Below are 13,995 nucleotides of genomic sequence, written 5' to 3'. Positions count from 1 at the left end.
TTGTATCATCTACCATTTATCCATTTATGCTTTCTATTGCAAATGAGACAAATTTTCTACAGGAACATTATTACATACTAATGCGGTATAATGACACAATTCGTAAAATTATGACATTGTTATGGCATTCCGTTACTATGTAACTGCCCCACTGCGCTGTTTCTATACAATGTGACATTGTTATTTTAATTCAAAGGTTTTGGAAAGCCAGTGATATTTCTTCTATTTCCTGCGTTGTTTAGCCTTCGATGTGTGCGGATGTGCAAAGACTGGGCATGCAGCAGCTTCTAGCGAAAGAGACACTGCTCCCCTCGTGAACCAGAATTTCATTTGATCGCAGGTCCGCTCAGCCCTGCGTGGGCATCTTGTGTTTGTGTTTGTGCTTGTTCACATCACAGAGCGGGTGTGTGTGTGACTGCTGTGGTCTGGTCTTGTGGCTTGACAGTCATTTACAAGCAGCTCCTCCTCTGCAGTGTCAAGTAGCGTTTGTACGTGTGTGTGTGTGTGTGTGTGTGTGTGTGTGCATGAGTGTGTGTGAGTGTGTATGTGTGTGTGTGTATGTGTGTGTGTGTTTGTGTGATTGTTTGCTGGGTTGTATTGTAATATGAACCCAATCTGAAAGTAGCATATAATTTGCATGATTAAGCACACAGGTTTTGTACACTTATTGGGAAAAAAACACTTTTCTTTGTACAAAATCTTTATTGGTTCATGATCTACATTTTAATAAAAGTTTTGACAAAGAAATTGTACAAATAGCATTCTCTTGACTTCATGTTAGTACAGATTCTGAACAAGTCTACTGGTGTGGAAAAACTGAGAAATGCACTTCACTTTTAGAATCAAATGCAGTTTTTGTCCATGACAGCGTGATACATTCTCTCTTATGACGAGCAGTTAGAAAAAAAAAAAAAATACAAGCTGGTATCCTGCTCTAATCTGTAAGACATGCTTATTTTGGCATACGTTTATTTTCTTATTGTATTCCTTTGAACTGTACGAATTGTGTACTGTACTGTAATGTTACCCGATGATTAGTGAATTTGTCACCTGAATCTCCGGAAGTAACCTGAATCTCTCCACAACTAGTTTACAAATTCTGAACACAGACAGTATTATTAAAATATAAAGGAAACATTTAAAATACCGACAAACGCTGGTGTAGACATCGCTGTTCATATATTTATTTGACCTTCATGTAATCGGGAAGGCTAGGCGTGAAATAATTTTTTTGTTTTGTGGTAATGATCTGAGGAAGCATTAAGAGCAGAGTCAAACCTGAAATAAATGTCTTTGCTGGGTGTCAGTTGACAGGGTTTGGTCAATTCCAGCACAGTATTGTTCATTCTGGTTTACGAGCACCAAGGTGTCAATTCAATGAGTCAAATAGGGTCTTTCCCTACCCTATGAAAAGAAAAACAGGGTGCGATTATTATATTCAAACTGTCTTTTTTGTTAATTTTTGTTGGTGTGTGATGGTATGTCAGACCTCTCCCCAAAGGTCAAATACAGCAGCATCAACTGACCTCCTCCATATGAACCCAGTAGAAAAGGCTGCCTCTGTAAGCATCATCCCTGATTTGTGCTTTACGCTGTTTACACAGACAATGCTGCAGCACTATTGACCAGATTCCTGTGAGCCTGTCACTCAACTCATAAATCAATCAAATTTTAATGACATAGTGCATTTTTACAAAGGATTTGTTATGACATGCTTCAGAATTTACCCTGGCCTGAACCCCCCAAGGGGAAGCTCCCTGGAAGACATGTTGAAAGAAGGAAGAAACATTAGAAGCAACCACACGGTGAACGCAAAGTGTTCTCACAGTGTTATTGGAATGTCCATTTAACGTTATAACATTGCCATTACATTGTGTCAGTTGGGCGGACCCATTGGGGAGTGCGTATCTGTAGCCTCCTCCTCTGACCTTATTTATCACGTTATCACTTATTTTAAAGCAATGAGGGGTTAAGGGCCTTGCTCAAGGGCCCAAAAGCTGTGTGAATCTTATTGTGGCTACACTCCCAACCTTTCGGGTCCCAGTCATGTACCTTAGCCGCTAGGCTCCAGGCACCTTAGCCGCTAGGCTACAAGCACCTTAGCCACTTGGCTCCAGGCACCTTAGCCGCTAGGCTCCAGGCACCTTAGCCGCTAGGCTCCAGGCACCTTAGCCGCTAGGCTACAGGCTGCCCCATATCAGTCGCTCACATACAGCTTCGTCACCGGGGGAAGCGAGGCAGCCTCTTGCCCTTGAGGGCCGCGCCACTTCAGCCTGAGTTTGTGCGGCAGCGCAGAGCGAGGGTCGCACACCGAGGCCGCCGGCACCTGCTGCTCCCCCTCCTCTTCGTCAGAGCTGACCTTCGGCCCGGGGGCGGGCCTGGGCGGGGGCGAGCCGGCCCAGGACGCGGAGGCAGGGGGCAGCAGGGTGGGCAGGAGAAAGGGTAGGTGGGGGGAGGGGAAAGGCACGTACTTGTCGAAAAAGTACGGGTACCTGCTCCGCGAGCGGGCGGGGGAGAAGGCGGAGCCTGTGTGGGGGGGCCTGGGGGCGGGGCTATGGTAGGAGGCCATGCCCTCTGCGTTCCCCCGGCCCCAACAGGTGTCTCTCTCCGTATGGCGGGGGAGGCTGTGGGGCGGGTGCAGGCTTGGGGCTGACACCGGCAGGGGCGGGGGGAGTGGGAGCGGCAGCAGGCCGCCCTGGTGGGGGGCCCCGGGCCCCAGGAACCCCAGCTGCAGCCTGAGGGCCAGCAACTCTGCCCGCAGGTGCGTGTTCTCCTCACTCAGGGCGGCCAGCTGCGCCTCCAGCACGTAGTCGTTGACCCGCCGTTTCTCCCGCGAGCGCTTGGCCGCCTCGTTGTTCTTCTTGCGCTTCTCCCAGTAGGTGGCGTCCTTCCTCTCCTCCGGCATGAACTCCCGCTTCCTCCGGGAGCCCCTCCTCCTCAGGCAGTGGGGGGACAGCTCCAGGTCCAAAGGGACCAGACTGGCCTCCCCCCGCAGCGGGAGAGAGAAGGGCTGCTCCATGAGACCCCCTTCCCCCCCCGGCAGAGAGGCGAAGGAGGCGCAGCCAAGTGGACAACAGTAATCGACTATGGAATATGATATTAGATTATTATTGTTTAAGTGTAGCCGAAATTATGTGTAGCTCGTACGCTTTAAGATTGTATTCTTTAAAAAAAAAAAATTGTTGTCTCTCTATTTTTAGAGTGTGATCTCAGAATATTATCAAGTGTAGCCAAAAATTGAGAGGCCTTTGCTTTAGCCAGCTAACAGAGTCACTTGCTACGCTTTAAAAATGTCTTCTTTTGAAAGGTTTGATTTCTGAGGCTTGTCGTGCCGTGTGATGGAGGTCTTGACAGCCGGGGTCTCTGACGGTGCTGGGCTACAGTGCGAGTGGCCCACAAGCACACTGGCCCCAGGATACGTTGTTTACTTCTGACGGGTGTGTCCTCTGTGCCAGCCACACCTGATGCCCCGGCCTGGCTATTTCTGCTCCTTTCTGCGAGGGGAAACATATTGACACAAAGTTAATCCTACAGTGTTCATTGTCAAATGAAGGAGAATGATATACACTGGCAAAAAAAAACAAAAACAAAAGAAAACAGTTTTGCTCCCTCGTTTTTGCTCACAACTCAGACAGGAGTTGCAGAAGAATGAGTAGATGTTATTATTGGAAAATATTCATCATAATGGGAAAGCTGATGACAGCAAGGTTTGATGAAAAAGTATGTTTGTATTTACCATATAATCATTTGCAGACATCAGTGGCATAGTCTGGGTAAACCTCATTTACCGAGTGTGCATTTTACATTGGGTGATGTCAGAATTGAGTCACAACCGCCATTTTTGTTGAAAACTTTTTATATGTAAATGAATGCGATATTTACCAATCCTCGCATGTCTGTGGTGTTAAAAATGCAAATGGTTTCAAACATGTGTGGGTGTTTTTACAAGTTCTAAGTGACGACACTAAAAATCTTCCTGCTGCAGTTCATTATCTTTTCATGGCAATATTTGGTTATTCTGGCCTTCAGAGATTAATATAATATAGGATATTGTGTTGGTAATATTCAAATAATGATATATTTGTAATGCTGATATCAGCGTGACAACTGCCCATAGGTTCTGCTTTGTTGCATCATTGCAGATATACTCCTTTGAGATGTGGGCAGCTGAATGTTTCCATTTCTACACCTATTGTGGTTCAGCTAGTTTCTGATCATTGCTGTAGAGATTTTTCTGTGTGGGCATCTGATTTTGTATCAAATAGCGTGTCTCTTTTTGTGGGTGTCCTCTACACCGAGAAAGCACGAATAAACACACCGAACAGAACAGATATTAGCTGTTCGAACACAAAATATTTATGCTTTAACACAAAGACTTCTATCTGAATGAACTTTAATGTAAATAAGTGTCCTAATATTTCAATATTATCTAAAATATATAGATATTTACATTTCTGAAAGTGACTTCTTATGTAGAAAGGTGGGCCAGCATTGGATCTGGTGACCTGGCTCAAATACTTTTCTGTGCATTACTGAACTTGTCTCAGAAATACTCTCAGAAAATGCAAATCCTGCCTTGTAGTACAACTGAGCCTTCAAACATGTTTTAAATTGCTTAACAACATCAACAGCAGAGAAAAGGAAACTGAAAAGGATGCTGGCAATCATGGACAATGACCGCCACCCACTATATAACACATTAAACCGACAGAAGAGCATCTTCAGCAGCAGAGTCCTGTCTCTGACATGCTCAACAGACAGGTCAAGAAGGTCCTTTGTTCCATGGGCCATTCATTTATACAATACACAAAATGGGAGGAGATAACTGGACTTTTCAACATGCGTCTCTTTCTGCTCCTTCCACCACATCACGCTGTCTACTGTTTACCGTTAACTTTGTACTTTTTGCACTACCACGATAGCACATTTATTTGATTGCACATTTATTTAATTTAACATAGCACCTTATTTTTTTACTTTTGATCTTTATGTGTGTGAGATATGTGTGTATATATGTGTATGTATAAGCTACTGAATGCCTAAAATTTCCCTCGGGATGAATAAAGTATCTAATATGTCTATCTAAATGTATTAATGTCCATATATGGGCAATGGAGCTTTCTATAGCAGGGATTGCCAAACTATGGGTCACCTGAAAAATTTTCAAGTTGAAAAATAAATAGTTTCTCTTAAATATATTAGAGCATATTTGTAGCACATCACAACAACTCAGTTGGCTTAGTAAAATGAGATTAGCTTAGTAAAAGGAGACTTTTTTGATTGAGGCTTTTAAATTCATTAAAGGGATTAGCAAAGCGAACTACAGGGTGAGTTTGGTTAGCAGAACAAGAGGGCACAAACGGAAAATGGCAAATGATAAATTCCGCACACATATTAGGAAATATTTTTTCACACAGACAGTGGTCACTGTGTGGAATAACTTGCCAGGACATGTAGTGTAGGCAGAAACACTGGGGGTTTTCAAGACCAGGCTTGATACGGTGCAAGATACTATTTCACTTTTTGGCAAACTAAGCAGTAGGTACACATTAGTGGAAGGAAAAGGACATTAAAGTGAGCAGCTGGAAACATTACAGCTAAGTGACTTACAGTTGATTAGACTAAGCAGGGCCCAATCCCCCCAGGAGGGGTCTGGGGTTAAGGGTCTTGCTCAAGGGCCAAACTGCGGCACTTATGTTATTGTGGCCCTGAGGCTCTGGCTTGCGTTCTGCGCAGAGGACAGGAGAGTCTCAGGGGGTCAGAGGGTGAAGCGATGCTGTGTACAGGTGCTCTCAGTGGGGCATGTGATGTGGTGACAGACCCCAGAATCATAGACCTCCCCCCCTCCACCCACTCATGAATTTCCCAGGCCTTCATGCCCCTCGGTGAGGCTGGACACCCCCACGTCTAGACAGGCTGAACGAGGCGCTGAGTGAGGGGGGAGACAGCTAGCATATGCGGTCAGTCTACACCCACCTACACCCCCACCTCCCTTTCATTTCGTGGCAGAACTGAAGAAGAAAATGCCTCTGCTTTTGTCTGCTCTCTTATTCTCTCCGTCTAAGTAATGCTACTAGTTACCGCTTGCTTGTTACAGCATCGCGTACCACTCAACACTCGCACACTTTCAGATGTAGACTTATTAATAATGCTTAGAATGACTGAACGCACTTCAGAAATGTCACCGTTATTGATTTGACTAAACTCTAGATTTTATCTTTGCACAGTAAACGGTGGAGAAGGTATCATCAGACCTGGCCCTCTGACACAAATCTGGACCTGATTAGTTTCTTCCCAGGTAAGTTCATGCTCTTTTAACTCCAGCTCATGTTCCAGATTTGGGCGGGTTTCAGGTTTCAGTAATCCGGCTAGCTCAGCGACCCTGTTTTGTGGAACAGGACCCCAGACCACAGTGAGCATTGCTGTTATGAGGATGCTTGCGATAGCTCATGCCTTTATAAACAATGTCAAATCAAATGAATAACTCGGCTGATTAGCTAATGAACAGGGGCTGGCATGAAATCCGGTGGCGGTTATCCGATGCCCTATCCTATAATTTCCAGATTAAGCAGCTTCACCGTTTCCTCAACCCCCATCAGGCAGGATGGTGTGGGAGGCTAGCGGTGAGGTCTGCGCGTGTAGCTCAGACCCTGCAATGCGGAGGCCACCGTGGGAGGGGTGTGGGAGATGAGGTGCGAAAAATGTTTGCACAACAAGTACCCATGCTTCTACGCTTGGTCACATATGTGCACAAACACGCACTCACCCACACACACAGACACACACACACGCATGCACACATGCAGATAAGCACGTCGAAACTCCCACATCAATGCATTCTTTCCGCAGATTCTTCGTTAAAAATACTTGAATTGCTTACTGCACAGGGGCCAATTGCTCTGCATAGACGCAGGTGTTTTACATTATTGTCGGCGTTGAAACTGCTGTGTCTGTAGGTCGCCCACATTGAAACCCGAACATTTAACCCTTGATGAGTGGATTTCTTGGAATGTTGTTTTTTTCTCAATTCTAAGTCAGTGTTCTAGAACGCCTTTCGATTACCAATGGCAATTGTTAGACCAGAATTAGAACATTCGGTTAAAAAACTATTTTTGATTTCACACATTATTGGGTTAACCAATCTATACCAATAATATCTGGTTGAAATGTTTTCATTACATTACTGTAAGAATTGTCAACCCAGAATGGTCTTTTAAATACATCTCCAAAATATACACATTAGACTTCTTTTTTAGACTTATTAAGTCTTCTGCTGCTGCAGCCTATCCACTTTTTGTTTGATGCATTGTGTGTTCAGAGATGCTTTTCTGCACCACTGCTGTAATGCATGGTTATTTATGTAACCACACTAGGGAATTAGTATTTATTAGTTATTGTTTTTTTAAGTCCCTATCCCTCCCCGCTCCACCTCCTGTGGTCAGATCTGTGCGTTAACATTTAGCAACGTCATCCGATAATAATTCCACGTCATGTTACATTGTTTTACAAACAGATCTGAAAAATAGCAGTCAGACCTTAAAATACGCTTACTTCTACCAAAATTGCAATTGTTTTACTTGGATCAGTACGGAGCACAAATTAAAAGCTCAAGAAAAACGTGTGTGGGCCTTCTGAATAAACAGTGTATCTTCAATTATTTGCATTTTAGGTTGAAGAATGTGTTCAGAGCACTTTACTGTGAAGAGCTTTACAGCTTCTTAACCTCCCCTGTGCCCTCAACGGAGGCCATTACTCTGAGCTCAATACATGGAACATATAACATAATTTAACAATTCAATTCAAATTAAATATAATTAAATTAAATATATTTGGGAAAATATGCTTTTATCATCCAAGAAACGTAATGTAAATACTAAAACTTTTCCTTTTCCTGATGTTAAAACTTTCCATCGTCCTTGATAGCAACTATATAAATCACCAGAAATTACGGCAGAAAAAACCCTGCTCTCCTCAGAAAGGTTCATGTCAACCACACGTGCAAAACAAATACCGATATAGCATAAACGACTGCTTTCTCCTCTCAGCAGAAGGGGCCTGAAATCAGTGACAAAGGGTGAAAATAAAGACATGAGAAAATGCACACTTCTGTGGGAGTTTCTGTGATAAGAGAGTTTAGTTTGATGTCGGAATCACAGCGCCTGTATGGTGTTTTCTGTCTGCAGGGCTTTTGATGGTTAACGAGCGCTGTCGGTCGTGTGTCCTCTGTTACTGCAGAGAGTATATGACACAACTATGAAGACGGTTAAACTAACCGACTCATGATCCATTCCCAATTAAATTCACAGCCAATAGTCTTAATCGTCGGGGTTCCTCATTGACATTGACATTGCATTAACCTGAAGGGAACTGGTATATACAGGTCCTGTAAAACATGCAGTCATGTGACATCATGCCAGAATATTTCGTTTTTGTTGTTGTTGTTGTTGTTGTTGCTGCTGCAACAAAAGAGACGGAAGAGTTCAAGGTGATGAAAAGGGCCACAGGATGATTGGCCAGTGCAAACATTTCTTTCCCAAAAAAGCCTCACACGGGGGGAAGATTGGGAGAGGAAGATTTATTCAGAGTCTGACTCCAGGGCTGGCTCTAGGCAAAGGCAACAACGGCGGTTGCCTAGGGCACGATCTGTCTTCGGGGGTGCTAAACGAAGAGTTAAAAAAAACATGAAAACACACACTGCGTAAATGATAGTCAGCAGTCAGTGGTCCACCCGCGCTAGCAGAAAACCCTAAATCTAACCATAAACTGTTTTTGAGCACAAAATATTAGATTTTTCTATTAGGAAAATAGAAAATAGTATTAATTAGTTTTTTTATTAAATGAAAACTAATTAAAATATTATGCATTTCGCACAGGAAATGGAATAGCACAGTAGCGTAACAGTGTGAGCTGTTGTGCTGTATTACATTAGCACAGTAGCATATCAGTGTGAGCTGTGGTGCTGTATTACATTAGCACAGTGGCATAGCATTGTGTGCTGTATTACAGAAGCACAGCATTCTGAGCTGTTGTGCTGTACTGCATTACCACAGCAGCATAGTGATGTGAGCTGTTGTGCTGCATTACCATAGCACAGTAGCATAGCGTTGTGCTGTACTACATTAGCACAGTAGCATAGCGTTGTGCTGTACTACATTAGCACAGCGGCATAGCATTGTGTGCTGTATTAAATTAGCACAGTAGCATAATGGTGTGAGCTGTCATGCTTTATTACATTAGCACAGTAGCATATCAGTGTGAGCTGTTATGCTGTCTTACATTAGCACAGTAGCATATCAGTGTGAGCTGCTGTGCTATATTACATTAGCACAGTGACATAGCATTGTGAGCTGCTATGCTATATTACATTAGCACAGTAGCATATCAGTGTGAGCTGTTATGCTGTCTTACATTAGCACAGTGACATAGCGTTGTGTGCTGTGTTACAGAAGTACAGCATTGTGAGCTGTTGTGCTGTACTGCATTACCACAGCAGCATAGTGATGTGAGCTGTTGTGCTGTATTACCATAGCACAGTAGCATAGCGTTGTGCTGTACTACATTAGCACAGTAGCATAGCGCTGTGCTGTACTACATTAGCACAGCGGCACAGCGTTGTGTGCTGTGTTACAGAAGCACAGCATTGTGAGCTGTTGTGCTGTACTGCATTACCACAGCAGCATAGTGATGTGAGCTGTTGTGCTGTATTACCATAGCACAGTAGCATAGCGTTGTGCTGTACTACATTAGCACAGTAGCATAGCGTTGTGCTGTACTACATTAGCACAGTGGCATAGCGTTGTGCTGTACTACATTAGCACAGCGGCACAGCGTTGTGTGCTGTGTTACAGAAGCACAGCGCTGCGCTGTACTGAAAGAGCAGCGCAGGGCATGGTGTCGTGCAGAAAGGGCCAAGCTTTTGAAGAACAGTTTACTGCAGACACGCCCGGGTTTCCTGAGCTCGGTTCTCCAGGGGCACCGAGCCGCGGCCTCACTCTTGCCGCTTATTCACGCGCTAATTATAGACGCTGCTTTTTAGCAAGACCTTTCAAATGCCTTCATCTGCCTATTTTCTTTTTCTTTTTTTTCCTGTCCAGCACCTGTTGTTCTTCTTTTTTATTTCCTTCCGGGTTCCTTCTTTGGTTCACAGGCTTCACGCACCAACCGACCATGTACCCTTCCCCCAAACTCTAGCTCATTCCCTGGATACCGTGTCTTGAGTAAATGTTGATTAGTGGGTTTAGGTGGTAGGTCCAGTCGGTTAGACACATTACTCAGACAAAGCTACTCACTGACCTGTAGTGTTTGTAATATTTTTGAGCCTGTAACATGCCCAGGCTTTGCAGACCATTCTGGCTGAAATTGTGCATTAGAGTGCGTTTCAGCATTACAGTATGTTTGAGCCACTTGACAGATACTCTTATCCACAGAAATATTTCAGGAATACTAAAACGCAATAGCACCACAGAAGGCACAGGAAACCCAGCTGTAAGCAATGTGAAGAATTAACCAAACAAACAAACAGATAATTAGTATTAGCAACCTAAATTCTTTACTATAGACTATATACACTATATTTTATTAGGTTTACATTAGACTTATCTTTTGGACTTCTACTGCTGTAGAGTATCCTTTTAGAGTTATGATGTGTTGTGTGTTCAGAGATGCTCTTCTGCATACCACCATTGTAATGTGTGATTATTTGCACTACTGTCACCTTCCTGTCAGCTTTGACCAGTCTGGCCATTCTAGTCATCTAGACATCTCTCATTAACAAGGCGTTTCTGTCTGCAGAACTTCTGCTCCCGGAAATGGTTCAGAGAAAGACAGAATAAAGTTTTGATGCATGTGTGTCAGTCCATGCATGTATGTCTGTTTGTGTGTGTATGTGTGCACACATGCATGTCTGTGCATGTGTTTTTCTGTGTGCGCATGCAAGCATCTCTTTCTGTGTGTATGTATGTGTGTATGTGTGAATAAATTGCACTGCAATCTTCAAATGACCTTCCATTTAGTTACATATGGTGTGAGAAATATATATTGTAGACATAGTCTACTGGGCATCAGTATAGCCCTGTTTTGCAAGCTTAAATAATAACTGAGAAATGGCAGTTTCGCATTAGAGCCAGCCTGAACTGAGCAATCCATGCAATCTTTTCTCTATCTTTTCATCTTGACAGTTTTTTTTCTTTTTTTACATATACGATCTATATCAAGGACAGAAGATCATGGGAAACTCTCCCTGCAAGCTTCTCTGGAAGTCCCTGGTTTGCATCTTATGTGTCACTGGCATTTTTAGCATTTCAGTCTATAATCAGCCTTGCATTGCCACTCTCTTGCACTGTTTCTTGGTCACACTCCCAGAAAAAAGGAGGATAAAGTGCCTATAGTGATACACATTCTTGTCACTGGGGTGGTACCCAATAGTCATGTATTGTACAATTGTACCCCTACTCAGCAATAGATAATTCATTTATACCTTTTTTCAGCCACCATAAAGTGAGGCAAAAGTACCGTAAGTTGGCAAGTGGTCTTATTTAAAGTATGAAGTTACGACATATGTACTGTGCAATTGTACCCCTACTCAGCAATAGATAATTCATTTATACCTTTTTTTGCATGTACTGGTATGTATTTGTCCCGAAATAGAACATTATCGTACTCTCAGGGTACATTTGGCAAATGTGTTCCCTAAAGATTTTTTTTTACTGTACCTCCACTGTGTCTGAATTTCTATGTTGTCGAACAACAGCTTAGTTGAAGTCAGAAATGGTGCCGTCGACAACCGCTCGACAAAAGCATCTCCTATGTCTGCGATTTAAACACAGGGACAGAGGCGTGAAAGGCTCTGGGTTCTGAGAGAAAAATGTCCTGCCCAAGATTTCGTTCCGATCATGTGTATTTGTATATGATAGGATCCTCACATGTTATGGTAGTTCACACTGTGGTCCATTATTTCAGTAACCAGTGAGCCCAGTTTGTAATGGAAATGTACCTTGGGCTGATGACGTGGGGGAAAAAGATCAGTTGGCATATTAAGTAACTGTTCTGCCTAAATTTGTCTCTGGTTCTGAAACTGTGATGCAATGTTGCCGTTATCAGATTAAAAACATCCTTCTTCAGTTTTTGTGCCCTGTCCCCTCCCCTCTTTGATAAACATGATAAAGCCACTTAAAAGTGTTTAATAAGCTCTAAATGCATTGAGATGAAAAAAAGCCACGAGTGCACCCCAAAAAAACACTAGTGAAATATTTGAGCTTTTCTGTGATTGTTGAAGAAACCGAACATATAACCAGTTTAGTACGACAACTCAACACATGATTGCAAATGATGGTTTTTTTAAAGACGCGCTCGCACACATAAAATTCAGAACAAGTCTTTTTTCATTTACCATTCAAATGACTAATAATCTGATTATTTGTCATGAAACAGAGGCAATTAAAGTAAAGTGTACACGGTGCACAGATTCCATTCTGATGATCCATTTGTAAATCCCTATCTGTAATTTGAAAATAGTATGGTTTAAGTGTATCCACCAGTTTCAAGCACATATAATATATGTATTGTACATTGCGATTGTGATCGTGATAAAATATATCGTACATTGTGATTGTAATAACATTTTAGTGATCACTTCTCGTATGTTTCCTGTACATTGGTACATTGTATTAGGATTTTGAACATTTAGTTTCATTCAGAATAGGTGTTGGAACTGCAGACATGATGTATTAATACATGATGCATAAAACCACTCCATGCCACTGACACAGATTTTGCGGATGTCAGTGGTATGTCTGCATATGGAGAAACCGTCACATAGACATTGGCTTCTACCTGTCCTAAAAGGAATTGTGATCCTTAGCTGGACAATCAGGAAATCAGCTATATTCACATGCTTACAGTCGTTCGATTTGAAGATAAACACTTCGGCACACGTACGTCGATGCAAACCCATATTTGAACGTCCCTCGTTGCATTGAAAAAATAAACCATACACATGAAATAATTCAGCATTTATAATGACATGCGGCATTGACAGATTTATGTAATGGCTTAGTCATTTCACAAATAAGGATGAAAAAACACAAGAGCCCAGATCTGACTCAGATCTGAGTGCATTAAGCAATCGTGACATTTATGTTACGTTTATGTCACATACGCACCGACAGCTTCTTGCTCTCTCTGCAAGAAGGCAGAGGCAGTCCCTAGCGACACTCGGGGAAAACCTGGCGTATTCTGAAGAGCGGCGTGCAACTAGTGTTCCCCTCGCGAGGGACATCGAGTTGCTCCGGCAGGCCACGGCGCCTAAGGACGGAGAGTGGGGAGAGTGGGGAGACCCCTCCCGCTGAGGCCCGCCCCTCTCTCCCTGTGAATGGGACCGGATTTGAACCCTTACCTCGAGTGTCACGGATCGGTCGCCGCGCTCTTGTCCCGGTGTCTCCGTTTGTCCTCTCCTCCCGATCGGTTCCACACTCGCGCCCGCGCCCGCCCGTCCGCTATCAGTTACCGCTCACCTAAAACCTCCCGGGCTTCCCCTGGCCTAGGCTTAGGCGGCAGCCTCAGCGAAACGCCTTCGTTCAGAGGCCGTCAGTCCGTCTGTCAGTCGAGGTCTTCTACCGCCCGGGCTGGCGGGGGTGAGCGCGCGAGAGGGGTGCGCGGGATGAGGCACGCGGCACCGGGGCCCGAAACGAGGAGATAGCGTCAGGGACAGTGACATTGACACAGACCCTGCAGTGCACTGCAAACGTACAGGAGGAGGATGAGTGTCTCTCTCTCTCTCTCTCTCTCTCTCTCTCTCTCTTTCTCTCTCTCTCTGTCTCCCTCACTCGCACGCTCACTCTTGATCTTTAGATCAAGTGGGTTTGCTGGCGGGTTTGCTGGCGGGTTGCTCCCTAGTGCTGCTGGGATTTTTTTCTTCTGTCGTCTAAGCCACTTTTTCCTCCTCCCGCTTCCTTTCGCAAGTTTCTCTTTTCTCTGCTGAAGTCAAGCGCACTGTCA

The 13,995-nt window shown here is 43.8% G+C and overlaps 1 protein-coding gene across 1 annotated transcript; it reads right to left on the bottom strand.

The window, feature by feature from the left end:
• Positions 1–1,878: 1,878 nt before the first annotated feature.
• On the bottom strand, positions 1,879–13,741 carry LOC133126043 (NFIL3 like protein-like). Its single transcript, XM_061237842.1, has 2 exons — positions 13,394–13,741; positions 1,879–3,494 (listed from the first exon to the last, which is right to left on the bottom strand). Exon 2 carries the CDS (start codon positions 3,017–3,019, stop codon positions 2,198–2,200), a length of 822 nt encoding a protein of 273 aa, XP_061093826.1. The 5' UTR covers positions 3,020–3,494; positions 13,394–13,741; the 3' UTR covers positions 1,879–2,197.
• Between the last annotated feature and the right edge of the window lie 254 nt (positions 13,742–13,995).

The sequence above is a fragment of the Conger conger genome, chromosome 4 (assembly GCF_963514075.1).
Source record: "Conger conger chromosome 4, fConCon1.1, whole genome shotgun sequence".
NCBI classification, from domain to species: domain Eukaryota; kingdom Metazoa; phylum Chordata; class Actinopteri; order Anguilliformes; family Congridae; genus Conger; species Conger conger.
This window is presented reverse-complemented; position numbering and strand designations above follow the sequence as displayed.

Coding starts and splice junctions, on each gene's coding strand:
- LOC133126043 (XM_061237842.1), bottom strand. CDS start 3,019: ATGGAGCAGCCCTTCTCTCTCCCGCTGCGGGGGGAGGCCAGTCTGGTC.